At 42.0% G+C, this 17,251-nt stretch overlaps 1 protein-coding gene across 6 annotated transcripts in view; it reads right to left on the minus strand.

Moving 5' to 3' along the window:
* The window catches only part of chd6 (chromodomain helicase DNA binding protein 6), a 160,643-nt gene that overhangs the window by 44,494 nt on the left and 98,898 nt on the right, over nucleotides 1-17,251 (minus strand). For all 6 annotated transcript variants that reach the window (XM_078171507.1, XM_078171509.1, XM_078171518.1 and 3 more), the window contains exons 9-14: nucleotides 12,967-13,084; nucleotides 12,519-12,605; nucleotides 12,246-12,383; nucleotides 7,974-8,095; nucleotides 3,820-4,063; nucleotides 265-441 (exon numbers count right to left, since the gene is read on the minus strand). In XM_078171507.1, the coding sequence (XP_078027633.1) occupies nucleotides 265-441; nucleotides 3,820-4,063; nucleotides 7,974-8,095; nucleotides 12,246-12,383; nucleotides 12,519-12,605; nucleotides 12,967-13,084 (886 nt within the window). The remainder of the gene's footprint in view (nucleotides 1-264; nucleotides 442-3,819; nucleotides 4,064-7,973; nucleotides 8,096-12,245; nucleotides 12,384-12,518; nucleotides 12,606-12,966; nucleotides 13,085-17,251) is intronic.

A 17,251-nucleotide genomic window follows, 5' to 3' on the forward strand; every position in this document is an offset into this window, starting at 1 on the left:
TCAGCCTGTGGGCCTTTTTGTGTTTGCACTGGTGAGCTGCTTCTCTGCCGTACTTTCTTGTTTGTCTGTTGTACCGGCGCACCCAAGACAAATTTTTTTGTTGCCCCGAGTAGGTGCAGTTTCACAGCAGCCCTAAGACTTTGCAGTTTATCAAAACAATCTTTTCACAGGAGAGGAGAGGCTGAGAGAACAAGATTCCTATAGCTGCAATGTTAAACATAAATCATACTGTACATTCAGACACGCACACACAGACTAACTGACCAGGTTCATGAGCTTGAGTCCCTCCAGCAGTTTGCAGTTCCTGTTTTTCAGGCGGTGGGCTTCGTCGATCACAACACAGCGCCAGTGGAGCTTCTTCAGCTCCGGACAGTCGGCCATGATCATCTCAAAGGTGGTGATCACCCCGTGAAACTTCAGAATACCTGGGATGGTGTTACCCTGAGAAAGGCCCATTTAAACATTCATATCAGGGAAGCAGAAAGCCGAAGTCAAAACTACTAGCCGCTAATGACACCTTAATCTGAGACTGGACATGTGGTAAAAAGAAACTTGTTATGACAGTGAATATTTAAATAACTGCACAGCTGAAATGCTCCATAAAATAAAAATGTTAAGGACGCTGATCACTCGACGGTCAGAAATGGAGCCATGCTGCAGGGAGAGTGAAGGCGAGGGAAAAAGAGGTCAGTGTGAAAGAGAGAGACATGACGACTGCGTGATGGATGTCCGTCACACCCTGAGTGTTAAACACACTGCAACAGTCCCCGAGGATGGACGGAGAGAGACAGACAGAGAGAGCCACAGTCAGACACAAAACCTGCTAAATCACAGTTTAGTTTTTTCCAGTGAATAATCCTCATTATTTGAAGAACTATTTTGACATCTTGAGGATCGACTACACAAATACAGCTCAACTCAACTATGCCCCTCTATCACAGCTTCTATCACACATCTGCAGAACAGGTCAATCTGAAATGTTCAAGAGTCTCGAAAGGTCAAAGCCTCGACCGTAAATCACTCCAACATGAACTTCAGCTGGTTCAGAACAATCCAAATATTGTCGAGTGTGCTGCGGAGGAGTGGGAGGTCAGTGTGAGAATACAGGAGATGACATCACATTTAATGTGTAAATGTGTTCGCAAATCATCTTGTTTTAAAGCTGTCATGGGAGACTGATTTTGAGGGACAAATTATATACAAAGTAATGATTATCTGGGTGCCTACTAGCTCACCTGGTAGAGCAGGTGCCCCGTGTACAAAGGCTGTGTCCTTGCTGCAATGGCCACAGGTTCTAATTAAACCCACAGCCCTTTGCTGCTGTCGTCCCCATTCTTTCTGCCCCTCTCACACTATATCTGTCCTATCAAATAAAAGCCAAAATTCCCCAAATAAATATCTTCAAAAAAGAAAAGTAGTGACTACCTATATATCACAGTGGTCACTTTCGCATCCTACGTACTTATATTACAAGTGTGATGTTAAAACCAGACACAAGGCTTTCTTTTTTCTCTTTTTTCTGATTGAAAATTATTTGAACCATTACGAACCCAAATCCACCAACTTAAATCTCCAGTGCAGGGCCAAAGGCACACACCATCAGGACTGCAAGCTCAAATCTCATTCTGCTCTCACAAATTCATCCCTGCACGCTCTAAAATGTTGACTCCCACACTGAATAGGGCTCAGAATTAATTTTCAGCTTTCTCAAATCTTTTGTTGTCCATGCGCCTCTACAACCTAAAACTACAATATCCTCTCTTTAACTCTGCAGACACAGACCTTCATCTCTCTCTCAACAAGGGTTTGCCTCCACCATTAATTAAAAGGTACACAATAAACCCACAGTGATACAGCTTCAAAACATTTAAAGCTTGTGGTGAACTCACTTCTCACTAAATGGATCATTCTCTTAACAATTCTGAACAACTCCACACTGAATGCAAAGACCTTACATTTGATCCCGCTGAGATTTGATGGAAGAGATTTCCCTACTCTCCACTACTTATTTAATACAGCAGAAACAGAGAGGGCAGGTTTGCATTAAATCAGCATATGAATTAAACATTTCTTTCATAATCAATTTATTGGTCGATTATATTTCTGATTAAGCAATGCACTGCTGTCAAAACAAAATGTTAGAAATAGTGAAATATGTCCATCACAGTATCCTAGAGCTGAAGTCGTCATATTCCATGCTCTGTCCTCCCAACAGCTGAAAACCAAACAATATTCAACTTACATTCATCGCACCCTCACATCTGAAAACTAGAATTACTCCCCCATGCTTGTGCCAGCCTCAGTGAACCAGTCAAGTTGCAGTTACAGTTTGCATCCATGTCTGTGGAGAACATCAATGCTTCACACAGATCTTCCCCCCGGCAGCAGAGAAGCTCTATACAATCAGCACAATTTCAGGATGAATGTCGCCAGTTCAGTATCTGACTAAATGTCTCCCCTTCTGCTCCTGAGGTATGACGATGAGTAATGGCCAGAAAAGTGGTTTTTTTTTGTTTTTTTTTCAGAACATTATGATGTCACGGTGAGGTTGACCCTAGACCTTTTGGATATATGATCACTTCATCATTTTATTAAATTAGATTGTGAGAGATTTTGTCACAATTAGCATATAAATTCTGTCATGGCCAAAGATATGTTTTGTGAGGCCACAGTGATCTTGAGCTTTGACCTTTAACCATCGAGTTCAAATCAGTTCATTCTTGAAGCCAAGTGGACGTTTGTGACAAATTTGAAGAAATTCCATCAAGGCGTTCACAGGAATGAAATGAGACAGACGCAAGGTCACAGTGACCTTTGACCACCATAATCTAAGGGTGCTTTCACACCTGCCCTGTTTGGTTTGGTTCAATTAAACTCAAGTTCGTATGACCCCTAAGTGTGGTTCGTTTGGGCAGGTGTGAACACAGCAATCACACTCAGGTGTGCACCAAAACAACCGGACTGAAACCTTCTTGAAGAGGTGGTCTCAGTCCGGTTACAAACGAACTCTGGTGCGTTTCGTTTGTGATGAGAACGTGTGTTCGATCTGAACCAACTGCAGTCACGTGACACATTGTTTGGGTTAAACATGAGCATGTTACAGTCCTGGAGGATTATTAATGTGCACCTCCTCCTGTACTGCCTTAATATGCACATTCAGCACATCCAGTGCATCAAAACATTGTTTTCTAGTTGGAGCCGCGCCTCGTTTTCAAACTGTATGGTTTGACTAAAATGAACAATGACAGCAATATAGTCCACGATGAGCAGCGCTAAAATCAACCTGCGTAGAAAGTGTCACATTTATCTTGCAAGTGTACTCTTCTTCAACGTTTGCTTTACTTCCTGGATTTTTCCCACATGGAAATTCTGACCAATGAAAAGCAGCTTTCTCACACAAGGCATTTGATCTGGTCCGCTTGTAAATGCTGCCGTGAGAACACGAACCAACTCTAGGCAATTATACAACTTTGGAACAAAATTAGTCCCTGATTCAGACCAAAGGAGACGACTCTAGGTCTGAGAGCACCCAAAATGTATTGACTCATTGAGAACACTGTCATGAAAAAACATCACCTACAGATGATTCACAGCAAAGTAATCAGATACGTGGGGATGATTCCCTTTACAGAAGTCAGCTACAGTTAAATGTCAGCACTTTCATGCATTTCCCTCACTTTTATATATTTATAAAGGTAATAAAAAGACACCAACCCACACCTTCTCCTTTTACTCCTAACAACGTCACACAGCTGACTCATTTACTGATTAAGAAGAGGCGATGACTCGTATGCACAGGCTGATACATCCAAACCTCACCTGGGCGTCTCTGTAAAACATCTCGTACTGCAGGATCATCTGCCGGCTGATCTGCGAGCCATGATACACGATGACGTTCATGTGCGTCCATGTGCGAAACTCCCTCTCCCAGTTGGTGATGGTGGACAGGGGGGCGATGATGAGGAAGGGGCCGCGGATACCCATGCTGAAGATCTCGTAGAGGAAGGTGATGGACTGGATGGTCTTTCCCAAACCCATTTCATCTGCCAGTATGCAGTTTTTTCTAGAAAAAAAACCAAACAAAGACAGTGTGAGAGAGGAATCCTTATGTTGTGCCTTAATCCTAAAATACAGGAAATACATCCCTTAATGCTTACTAGTAAAATAGTCAAGCTAATCCATGAATTTGTGTTAACATGCCTTTCCTCTCATGACATACTGGTGTTACTTATGAGCTCTGTATCGTGAGGCATAAATACGTTTTAGAAGTTTCATTCATTTCATTTATGGTCAGATCTAATCTGAAAATATGCAGTAAAGTGGGATTCTGAGGTGTTAAAGTTACTTCTCAAGTCTTCATTCTGGCTTTCTGCAGATATCCTACATAAAGTAACCATGTGGCACAGGGATCTTTATGATGTTTCACTCAGACACAGATGCAGTCAAGGATGAGGGCAATACAAAGAGGATTCATACATAAATCTGATGTAAATTTGTAAAATAATCTAACTATAGCACACATTTAAACAGATACTGATTTTTTTTAAGGTGTTTTCTCTTTTAGGGGTCTAAAATACATTTTGCTGTGGCCCCCATCCAAAGCCACCAGACTTTATTGACAGAAATAGTCATTTCACCCTGCAGAACACGAGGAGTTGCTTGTCTATTGCTGCCACTGATTGGTTTGTTTGTTTTTGTTACTGTGCGATTTTTGGAAGCACACTAACATGGCATCCAGAGGTACTCCTGTCAGTTTCTCCATACTGGGACCACATCTACTGTAGGTAACACACTGAGCATGAGTCATTGAATGTGTTTGTACAGTACAAATGCACTATGCACATATTATACTGACTCGTAATGTGCCTTCACATGGTTAAATAAAGATTTAATAATAAGAGAATAGCACCATTTTTTACATTCAAGATCAAGTCTTTCAAGTTAACACTTTCCTCACTCTTCTCCTCCTCCTCACTGCGTTTACTGTCAGCTAATGGCGTGTATGGTGAAGGGGGGGGGGGGGGGGAGAGAACCACCTTCATTTGGTTCGGTTCACTTACACACTGCACTTTTTAAACATCACGCAGTTACAACAGCTGCTCGTTCAAGGGCGGTATTGCCCGAAACAACCACTGACCAGGAAGAAAAAAAGCATGAGGAAGAAGAAAACCCAGCTCATCAATTGGTCAGGACCGAAAACGGAAATCCCCTCCAGCCGGCTTGGTCACCACAAAAACACCACTCCTCTCTTTTGTTCACTGGATAGTCGGTTTGCATTTCCCACTGTAAGCGAACTGCACCAGGGTTCACTTGCAAGTCAACTGAGACCCCCAGTTTTCAAGCGGACCAGGGTTCACTTATTTGGTCCGCACCAGAGTTCGAATGAGTGTTCACACCACTCCAAACGAACCGAACTACCCGTGGAAGCGGACCAGGGTTCGTTTAAAGCAGACCAAACAGCGCCAGTGTGAATGCGTCCTAACGGCCTCTTTCCACCAGATGCGTGTTGGTTGCGTCTGCGCTCCAGCACGGCAGCGGAGCCGATAGGATTCAATTCTAGTCAATATGTGTGCTTCCACCGGCTGCGGCTGTGCTGCGTTCTGGCTCCGTCACAGCTGCGGCACTACGGAGCCCTCCGCAACAGATACGCAGGACTTCTATTTTTGCCGGACGCCGGAGCACAACGCAGCAATTCAGCACAGGGCAGATGGTGCGGGGCAGGAAGTCGTGCACAGAAACAAAATAAAACATCCGGTTAATTTTCAAAACAAAATACACAGTGTCATATTTCCCTGCACTACACCTTGAAAACTATATAATGGGCAGAGGCGGGCCTGAAGTCAACAGGTCAGAGGTTTTCAGACGTCATTTCACCCTGTTAACACCATGGACAAGGAAATATTAATCATGGCAGTGCACCGAGATGTCTTCCGGCAGAGCTGCACCGCTCCGCACAGCAAACGCAGCCGGTGGGTAATGACGGACAGCAGAGAACACAGCGGATAACCAGCGCTGCCGTTCCGCAACAGACACGCATCCAGTGGAAATCCGGCGTAAGAGGCCCCTTCTTAACCCAGTGTCATTGTTAACAGATGGGGGGCAAAACTCAGTCCTCATTCTGTGTAAAAACACCTTCTTGAGTTTATCTAAAGACAATACGGGGCCTCGTCAGAGAGAATCAGCCAAATAAATCAATTATTTTCCAAAGTTACAACCTTTTAGAACTCTTTGTGTTACCGTCCCTCTGCTGTGGCTCGAAGCACTAAGAGGGAATTTCTTACTAAATCTGGAAGACACCCACTTGATCTGACTAACTCTGACTGCTGGAGCCTCGTATTAGCTTCAGCTGAACTTTATAATGCTTCTTTACATAGAGCGAGGACTGAGGATTTTGACCCTCTCACTTTAACTGAAATAGCTTCAGGAAGGGATCTCTTTGTGGCAGCTACAGATAAGGAGGGGACTAGACAGTTAAAGCAGCCAAGAACTCTTACAACATATATATATGGCATGTGAGTATTTTTTAAAGATACACTTGAAGGGTTTCTGCAGACGTCCGACACTTAAAGGTCACAAAAAAAGGAAAGCTTTCCGATAAAGGCTCTGTGAGGTCATGACTTCAGCCACAGTTACTGCTATTAAAAGACACTAACAGAATCATCCCCGTCTTCCAGCTTGTGTTTGACTCACACATTATCAGCTGTTATGGGTAAAACGTTGACGCTGTTGCTGTTCAGCTCGCCGTATGACACATACCTGACAGTAAAGTGAACTGGTCTTAATCACGGTTACTGTCTGACCCAAACAAAGTGTTGAGGAAGTTGATGCAGCTGCAGAGCTGAGAAGCCCTTCCTGTGAAAGGCATTTAATGTACCTCAGTGAAAGTCTTTTAAGATCAGATAAACTTTACTAATCCCACACTGGGGAAACTCACAGCTTAGAGCAGCTCCAGAGACAAAAGCAAAGAAAGAAGTGACTGAATGATAAATAAAAATGAAACAAAAGAAAGCTGAATCGCTGCAAACACATTTCATAATGTATATTGGGTTCATCCACAACTCACACCTGCATTGTTTCAAAGCAATTACGATTTAGGGCCTGAAGGATCTTTTTGATAAGAACCTACTTACTTTAAAGAATGCAGGTTTATTAGATTATTGTTAAGTATACTGTGATGCAGTTGTTGCCCATTGGCATTTTGAAGGCCTTGCTTTATTAATTATTTATCAAGTTTCCTATTCATGTATTGATGCTGTTTTATCACTCACCATGCAAACATGTCCCTACAGGTTCACCTACTAACGCAACCTGCAAGATTTGGAAATGTATGTTTTTGAGAATGCAGTTTAACGTTTAGGACTTTGAGCATTTAATTATATGAACCTCCCTTTTTAATGTAAACAATTTTTGTAATTTTTAATGTTTTTACTTTACCTTCCTTGTCAGGTAGAGTAGGGCAATAAAAGGGTAAATAAATAAAGGGATAAAAGATGATCGGTAACGCTGTGTGCTGCATTCACACACATTCACACACTGATGGAACAGCTATGGGGAGCATTTTGGGGTTCAGTATCTTGCCCAAGTATACTTTAACATGCAGGCTGGATGAGCCGGAGATTGAACGATCACACGCACAGAGTACAGGAGGAGATAAAGAGCAGACCCGCCCCTCTCTCTCTCAAACTCGGGACTACAATCCAATCAAACAGTACAACTAGGCAGCGCTGATCAAAAATAAATCAAGGTTTTGATACCACACTGTTTATTTCTCACCTAAAATGTTTTAGAAACAGGTTTCAGCTTACAGTTTAATTGCAAGAGCAGTTGGGCACCACTGTTTCAAATGGACGTTCACATTATGTCACCAACTAACTGGAGCAGCAATTGCGTGGCACCAATTTCAAAAATATTTGCAATTGTAGAGACATCCTAGATTTATCAAAAACCTATCTTTCCAGCGGTGAAGTACTCACCTGTTGTACCAATTGAACAGTAACCAGTTCATTCCCTCTAACTGGTATTCTCTGAGCTGGTTTCCGTTCCGGTAATCTCTGGAGCGCTCCAACTTCTGCCATTTGTCTGGAGGAGGACGCTCCTGCAATATGAACAGACACACACAAACACTGTTCTGTCTTATTCCATTCTATCATGTCATCAACAGGTGTTTTTACAACTTAAAGTTTCCATTTCAGTGATAATTACAAACAAACAAAATGTAACTAGCTACTTTTGCTTAAGCTTAATTATTAAAAAAATATGACTACTGACGACTGTGGCTTTATTAGATATGATGTGAAAGGGTTTCCTTTCATTCACACAGATTTTATCCAACAAAAGAACTTGGAGAATATCGGGTATTAAAACTATTTGCTTCCCCTGATAAATGAGTTGTCCCATTTTTATTTTTAAGTGTGAGATGACTCCAACTGTGATTTTGGAGATGACATGGAAGAATAATAAAAAGAAGTGGTGCAACAGATTGCTGCTGGCTGGGTGTAATAAGTGATAATACTAGTATTGAAATGAATAACAGCTAAAGAGCAGAAATAATTTGCTCAGGTCTCGCTCCTGTATCTCTCAGGAGTGCAGAGAGACTCTAGAAAATTGCTGCTATTTGAGCAGCAATTTTGTATTCAACATTCAGCAAAAGTAAATGTGCTGTTAGACTGGTCAGGAGACTGATGACTTCTCTGTCACAATCCTCTCTGTTCTGCCCACGTTGGACGGCCTCTCCCGTGGCTTCACACTGATGCCCACAGTAAACAGAGGAGCACAGATGTAGAGCGGAGATTTTACATGGTTTTGATTGTGAGGATTTTCAAAACCTCAATGTCACCTCCAAAAACAAACACAAACCCAGACCTGATGGTGCAGAAGAAAGAAAACCCTCACAGCACTGATTGCATTTGCACTCATTAGCACCGAAAAAGAAAACAAGGCCGGGTTGGTGATTTTGAGGGAGCGTGGTTGTAGAGATGTGGGCAGTAAAGGTTGTCTGTTCTGCAGGAAGTACGGGAGATGAAAAATAAAGCCATAATGTTGTTGTGGTTTTGTGCAGTTTCCCTTTTTCTTTCATCCACCCACAAACGTAAACTCAAAATGTTAATGTTTTTGCTCACTGTTCATCTGAAATCGTCTGGTTCCAGACATCTAAATCGCCGCCCACATCTCCAGATCTTTCCAGCAATTCAAATAGGTCTGGTGATGTGACGGCTGTTTGCGTGGCTTGAAAAGCAACTGAGCCAATCAGAACTTTGTGGGTGGGGATGAGGAATAAAGACGTCATCTTCAGGCACCACAGACAGAAAAACTGCCAGAAAAATGGTGTGGCTGCAACAGACAGTTATACAAGAGTTCGTAAATCTGTTTACAGGAAATAAGAAGTCATAAATTAGCATATTTCTTCAGCTTACAAATTAAGGACGTCAATGGTTAACTGCCAAGAGTATTGTTGACCAGATATGCATTTCCGTCCAAAGGTTCAGTTCAGTTTACTGCATCGCACACCACATAAGTCAGATGGGAGCTAGCTAGCGGCGCTACTCATTTGTTGACATACCACTTGTAAAACCCTCCCGACCCAATGGCGTTGCTGTGGAAACATTGTGCCGGCCTCTCCTAAGTAGGGCTGGGTCGGTATGAGAAAGAACAAAAAAAAAAAAAAAAAGGTCCGGTTTTTGTAAAAAAAACAAACAAAAAACAACAACAAACAAACAAACCAAAAAAAAACCAAAACAAAAACAACAACAACAAAAAAACGCATCAAGTCGGTAATACCGAATTTTCGCTACTTGGGGGCACAATTGATTCATTTAAAATAAAAAACGACCTTAGGACAACAGAGTGACAGTAACAAGTTGTTTCTTTTATTCCTTACAAATAAATTTTGCAGCTTACTCAATCAGTGCAAACAAGGGTTGCCTCCTTTGTCTGGCTCAAAGCCAAAGTGTTGCCATAGTGGCGCATTCTTTGATTTCGTCGAGACTAAATTGTCCGCCATTATCGACTCCCCGTCACTATTAAACAAACTCCAGGCTACAGTAGAGGCCTCTGCGCATGCGCACTCGCACCCCCTAGCTCAGTCCCCACCCCACCCCACCCCCCTCGCTCTCCTGCTCCCTGTGCGTTTGGCGAAGAGGCAGACACAGGTGCTCACAGACTCCGGCGTACTATAAGCGGAGCGGACTCCGTATAAAAATGTCTGTGAAAAATCCCCGCGATGTGAAAAATACATGCTGAACAGTCTTCTGTGTGACACTGGTGCGCAGAGCGGAGTCAGCGCGGTCGTGCTTTGCGCGCACAGGGCTTGCAGACGTCCACTTTTACCGGGCGGACCTCCGCAGCGTCCACTCCGCGTGCGTTCTGCCAAGTATGCGGTCTGGTCGGTCTCCAAAAAAAAAAAAAAAAAAACCCGGTACCGCTTACTCACCAGGGCGACCTTGGGGAAGACCTGAGGGTGGACAGAATATATCCGGAGCAGCACCATCCCACCATCAGGATGATGTTACTAGCAGTAATTGTGAATGGGCTGCGCTGCTAGCTAGCTTTCACCCAATGCAGGGGGTGTGCAGTGCAGAGCAGCCGAGGCTAATGCTAGCTAACTAGTGGAGACCGGAGGGTAGGCAGTGGGCGCTATGTTTCCACATGTTAATGCAGCAAAGCCAACAGACAATAAAATAAAGGCAAAACAATAAAATTTCACAACCTCTAAATGGAGAGCAGTTTGAAATGCTGCACTAAAGCTCAATGAGTCAATGAAGCGCCAGGCTAAAAGATAAGGCCTCTTGCATCACTCACTTCATTTTGTTGTTTTCTTTTTCTTAAAAATGTACTAGTTCATCATCAGTTAATGGGCTACTTCGAAAGCAAAATTAACTGACCCTGGCACCCGTATTTCAAATTTAAGTTAACTGCTTCAAGCACATGGTATGGCAGCTTCTGCGCTGACTGAAGACGGACAGACGGGATGATTATGTCAGTCACTCTGGTCAGAAATCAACAAACATGAGTAGGACTGCAACTGACAATTATTTTCATTGTCAATTAATCTGTCGATTATTTTCTCAATTGATCAATTTGTTGTTTTTTCTATGTAAAAATGTAGATCAGTTTTTCCCAGAGCCCAAGATGATGTCCTCAAATGTCTTGTTTCTTCCACAACACAAAGATAATGAGATTACTGTCATAGAGGAGGAAAGGAACCAGAAAATATTTACAATTAAGCCAAAGCTATCCTCAAAAACCTTTTTTTTTTGTAGAACACTGACTGGGAATTGTCCAAGACATTTAAGTTATGGGAAAGCTAATAAACATTTTGAGAGTCAAAGAGAACAACTCTAAAAAGAAGTGGAAAAAATTGAACATTTACATGAATCTTGACATCAACTAAATGAATGCCTCAGTGCAGATAGTTGTATAGATATTGGAAGATTTCCAGACAACCAATCATTCTTACTTTATATATTTTTTATTTGGTTTGTGTATTTTATTGTATTTTATTTGTGTGTGTCGATGTTGTCATGCTGTTCTATGTATTTCTCTGCAAAGATTCAATAAAAACTGAAGCAAGAAAAAACAAGCGATCATTAAATTAGTTGGCAATTCATTTCAGAGTTAACAACTTACTGATTAATCACTGCAGCTCTTGATGTCTGAGCGAATAAGGAGCAGATAAGAAATGACAATTCAGACTTATCATCAGGCTCCATCTGAGGTTGGCTGCTACAGTGACAGTGTATTGTTGCAAGGTTTTATTTTATGTCAAAGTCTTACATAACATTATGTTGCTCTTCAGGTGCAATCCACTATTTATTTTACATGTACAACAACTTGATAAAAATGTTTACACTATTTATTTCTGATTTTATGAATGATTATGTTGTTTATTGTTTGTACAGTGACAATAAAGTCTTTCTAGTCTATTCTTCTATTTTGTTTCATTTCATAAGATTTCAGAATTTTGGATTTATTTGAAGTGATAGTTCTACTGCTAAAAATATTTGGCCAATCAATAATAATTGCAACTTTATCCATACAGTAATTTCAAAAACAACAATTGTCACGTGCCATTCACGTGCACACTTGGAGAGATTTCCAAGATCTGAAAAGTGCCAGTCTCTCCTTAAAACTTCACCGGTGTTTTGTTTCTGCTTTTTCACAGATTTTTCTCCTCCATGTCAGAAAAACACATCAAACTACACAGTTTTTTCTCATTTGTACTCGTCTTCGATTGTGTTTCCACTCACCATGTGTCTGAGGTCCGGTGGCAGTTTCTGGATCTCCTCAAACTCTTTGATTTTTTCTGGGTCCAAATCCTCCTGCAGCTCCCACGTCGCCTCCTCGTACGAGAGACTGCACCACTTAACGAGGTAATGGGTCACCTCCTACAACAACACAGAAAAATATAGTGTGTTTGTGTGTGCCAACAACTAAGAGGGTACCGCCACACCAAGGACCTTCAGTAATAACCATTTTCAAACACTGCTGGGAGAGAGCGTCTGTGTTTATGTGTTACCTACCTCTCCAGTCTCAGTGTCTGTGGTTACAGCCACCTCCAGCACTCTGTCCGCCTCGACGTAGTCTGGATTAAATAAGTCCTCATCGGGCTGGAAAAGGGGACAAAGAGATAAAGAAAGAGAAGACGACAAGAGATTAATGATTATCCATTATTAATCAGGTCAGGGGTTTCTTTGATAAAACAGTCAGCGCAAAGAATGTCAAATAAGCAAAAATACATGTTATGTCTTTCCACCCTGTGTTGATCAGGCCCATTCATTATATACCTGAAGTGATTGTGATTACACTTTCCAAACAACTTTGTGACGAGCTAAAATTGCTTTAGTAATAGCTTTGTTAGATTACTAAACACAAATTAGTCCAGCCCGACTCACAGTGAGGAGATAAGCCTTCCATCCAGACATGAGCAGTCGATAAGGACAATAAAAAGAAGATGATGTTAACTGTTACCTCAGTGAACAGGTGTTTCATCTGCGCCTGTTTGGTCCTGAAGCGTTTAATCTTCTGGTGGATTCTGGGATCTTTCTCCAGCTCTTCCAGAGTGGCCCACTTGCAGTGTAGGTAGGAACTACAGTAACACACAACAAAAGGAACGACAGGGATTTCATTTCACGAAGCACATGTATTTTGTTTACACGTTTGTACATTACAAAAATCAGTAAAAAAAAACATTCAGCCCAGGAATAAATACCCATCCAAAAACTCAATACCAATCACACTATGACTTCTCTCCACAATCAAATCAATATAAAGCCCTGTGCACGTAGGGAGAGAAACCATAGAAACAGGATAGTCCAGGGTCCATAACACATTACAGACTAAAATTTAAGGACATTCAAGCACTACTTTTTCAATTTCAAAGACTTCACTCGAAGCAAATAATTATTTTACGCCCCTTTTTGGCATAACGGTTTTAAAATCCTCAACAAAGCATTTAAATATCATGAGAGCTACAGTACCGACAGAACTGAAACACACACTTTCCCACACTTCGAAAAGTTCCAGTCCCTGTGATGTGTGGCCTGCACACAGCGCAAGAAGAAGAAAGAACCCGAAGTACTTGCCTGATATCAGACAGCATTGTAAACTCGTTACCTAATATGAAGACAGCTAAAATCATCTTTAAAACAGAACACCTGAAGGAATCATGAGGAAACAATGCCGGCTGGAATTTAAGTTTCCATTTTTGGTGGAGCAATGCCAGAGAGAGGAAAACAAATCCCGGAGAAAAGCCAGCTCATTGTTGGGATACTTCGATGAATTTCAACCAGCTCTGTATCATAACAACGTGGGCAGTATGTGTAAATGGACTGTGGTAAACTTCCCTCCATCCTACCAGCGCCCATATCTCCAAGCTCAAAACTGACTGCTCTTGGGTTGTTGCTCAAACTGCAGATTGTACTTCCGCACTTTCATATCGCCTGCCACCACAGACACAAAGAGTATAGAGGTGGATCAAGAGCAAGAGAGACCTGCCTGTATTACTATACCACCTTTTTTTGCCTAAAATGTATTCAGAAACACATTTTAGTGCCCTGTTTAGCTGTAATATGAGTATTTGTCAACAGGATGTGGGTGTTATACTGTTTGCGGTATTGTGAAAACAGAGGCTGAAAGAACTGAGATCAAACTGTAAATTTAAGCAGCGCTGATCAAATATAAAGCAAGATTCTCTTACTGTGTTGCCTATATCTCGCCTCAAATGTTTTCAGAAACTATTTTAGCTTATCGTTTAACTGTAATTTGAGATTGTTTGTTACCTGCTGGTTGCCATATTGTTTCCTGTGGAAAGCTCACATTACTTCACCCACCAGCGGGACCCTTTATTGGTCCCTTGTAGTGCAGTGCATTCTGATAGTTTCCAGTCCTTTTTCTCTGTTTTCTCTGGACATATAGCACAGATTTCAAGAGTATAACCCCTTTTCCACAGTCATGGGCTGGCTTGGCTTGGGTTGGCTTGGCTTGGCTTGGCTTGGCTTGGCCCGTCAGCCCAGCACAGCATTGATTTGAATTTCCATTACAACAGGGCTACCTGCTTGAAGCTGTGTCTTTAACTGATGACGGCTTTTCTTGAATGATGACGTTTAAAAGTGCCAATCTATGGCTAAAGTCCCCCGTTATTTTTGCTGCATGTGTTTTTCCATCACAAAGCAGGGCAGGTAAAATAAGTTTACCTGTTGGAGGTGAGCTGTTTGCAGAGGTGCAGTAAGAGCCTGTTGTCTTCAGCTCTTCATCAACATCTCACTGTGGCTGTTTCTGCTTTTACTTTCCTCCCTGCTGTATTTTTACACTTGCCTCAACTGAAGAAAAGCTGCTAATAAAGTTTTGCTAATTCTGTAATAAACACATTTTAATTCCTAAAAGGTCTTAAAAATAAAAGTCCCTTGTTATTTTGTTATGTGAAAACTTTTATTGTGAAGCAGCAAAATAAGGAAATGTTGAGTTTTTGAGTTGCAACTTCTAATACGGCGGATAGCGAACATGAAACAATAAAATAAAGCAGATATCTAAAGTAAAAACAGGACGCAGGAGAGAAACTAAACTCCAAACCACAGAGATTCAGTTAGAAGCTACAGACATACAGAGACTTTTAAAAACGCCTTTCTCTCTGGTCTCCTGGAGACGGAGGTGAGGAGAGTCTCACAACACACACGGTTTGTTTGAGGGGAGGACAGGGGTCATCGGGGGTTGGGTGCGGGTGGCGAGACGTCCCAGCTACCTGCTTGAGGGTGGGCGGCCCGGCTTTTGGACCGCCATGCCACGCCTGCGCGTCTAAACTGACAATGGAAACACAAATTGCCGCAGCATGGCTTTATTTGGTGCAGTCAAAAGTGACAGTAGAAAGAAGGTATATTTGTATCTTTCTACTGCGCAGACAACCCAATTATAGGAAAAGATCATCTTTCCAGCAGTTAAATGCTTCTTTAAGCCTAAAGATGGTAGAGGGAATGATCGGAATTCAAAACGAGACTTAGGGTCAGTGAACAGATAGAAATGTTTTTAAACAAGCAGCAGTCATGATACACATCCTCCACTGTATCCTACGACTGTTCAGGCAATGACCTTCTGCACCACACATCACTGAATCTTATAGAACGGGGAAGAATGAGGATGTCTCACTCGCTGATGCACTGACAAAGAATTCCCTAATCATTAGTCGATGGGAAGGAAAGCAGAACAAATGTTGTTACTATGGCTACAGTTTGACATGCATGATTTAATCCATAAACCACAATCTATAAATGGACAAATATAAATGTCACTGCAGTGTTTGCTGTGCAGAAGCATGCAGTTACTCAACTCCCAATGCAACTGCTTATGCATTTGATAATGTATTATGTATAATGATGATTTTTACACTACAAATATTAGACTTGGGCGCTTTCTCTGTAACTTTATAATCTGTGAATACATTATTCTAAATAAAGTCATGGAACAGTAAAGCGTTCACATCCATTCAGTTTGATTCAGCTCGCCATGTTTTATTCATCACCCCCGAGAATAAATTACAATCATAATAATGATGGTACGGTATATGTGTGTAGGAGTTTTCTTAAAGATACAAAGTGCTGGAACAAACGGCAGCGTCTCCAGAGATCCTCAGGCTGGCTGGAGGAGCTGAGCCTCGGTGAGAGGATGAAAAACTGTCTGCGCTCCCTCAACAGCTACTGCTGAGAAGCACTTTACTGACTCTGGAGAATAAACCGCTGTGAAAACACAGCCCATGTGTGCTAAGTCAACTTCTCTGGGAGAAATCAATGTCATAAAAACTATTAACTAAATAGCTCTAACAAAGTCAAGACACTCCTAAAATGTTTTCATCAATCATGAGGCTGAATCCAACACCTCTGAGGTTGCTCATGTGCACGGTGGCGCCCAGGACGTGTTGTAGATTCACTAGGGATGATTTTTTTTTGATCATGTAAGTGTCTGTCATCAGGTGGTTCAGTGATTAGCTTGAAGAGGCAGCTCTTTGGGTCTCAGCCATTGTTCTTTCTGGATGGAGTTTACATGGTCTCCCAAACTCCAACTGACGCACACAGTACTGGTGAGAACAAATACCACAAGTACCAACAGCTTCGTGAACAATAGAGTAATAAAATCATTTCAGACAGCTTGTGGTTCCTGAATCCAAGAGAAAAAAACCTGATTCTTATCCTATAGAGATGCAAAATTGTACTTGTACAGGCAGGTCTGTTACTAAACTGCACAGTAATCCATTCAACAGCTATCAAGACAATTCACTGTGAACTACATATGGCAACCTGCCGGTCGCTCCAGAGGTAAAGTCTGGGCATCAGCAAAGTCAGTAGAGATCACCCGTCTGAGTTACATCAACATCTGAGGAAAATTTCACGGTAATCCATCCAACAGTTGTTAAGATATTTCAGAGTGAGCCAAAGGAGGCGGACCTACTTACACTGTCACACCTAGAGTCACACCAACAACAAAACAGTATGATCATATGGTACATGACACACATATAATTCACTCAACAGTATATCAGGTTCACCTTCGCTGTGTAGTACAATCCAATACTAAAGCCCTTGTTGTTCACACCCTGTTCACACATTCACACCTGGAAGCTGCTCAGAACAACCACAGTCTGCTCTGTTTGCCACTGAGCAGCTCCACTGGAGTAGCAGGGGCCTTGCTTGAGGGAACCTCAGTGGTGCTTATGAGAGGGGATTAGGAAGTGCTGCTTGTTCACTGTCCTGCCAACTGTTGACTGTTG

Source organism: Epinephelus lanceolatus, chromosome 1, assembly GCF_041903045.1.
Source record: "Epinephelus lanceolatus isolate andai-2023 chromosome 1, ASM4190304v1, whole genome shotgun sequence".
NCBI lineage: Eukaryota > Metazoa > Chordata > Actinopteri > Perciformes > Serranidae > Epinephelus > Epinephelus lanceolatus.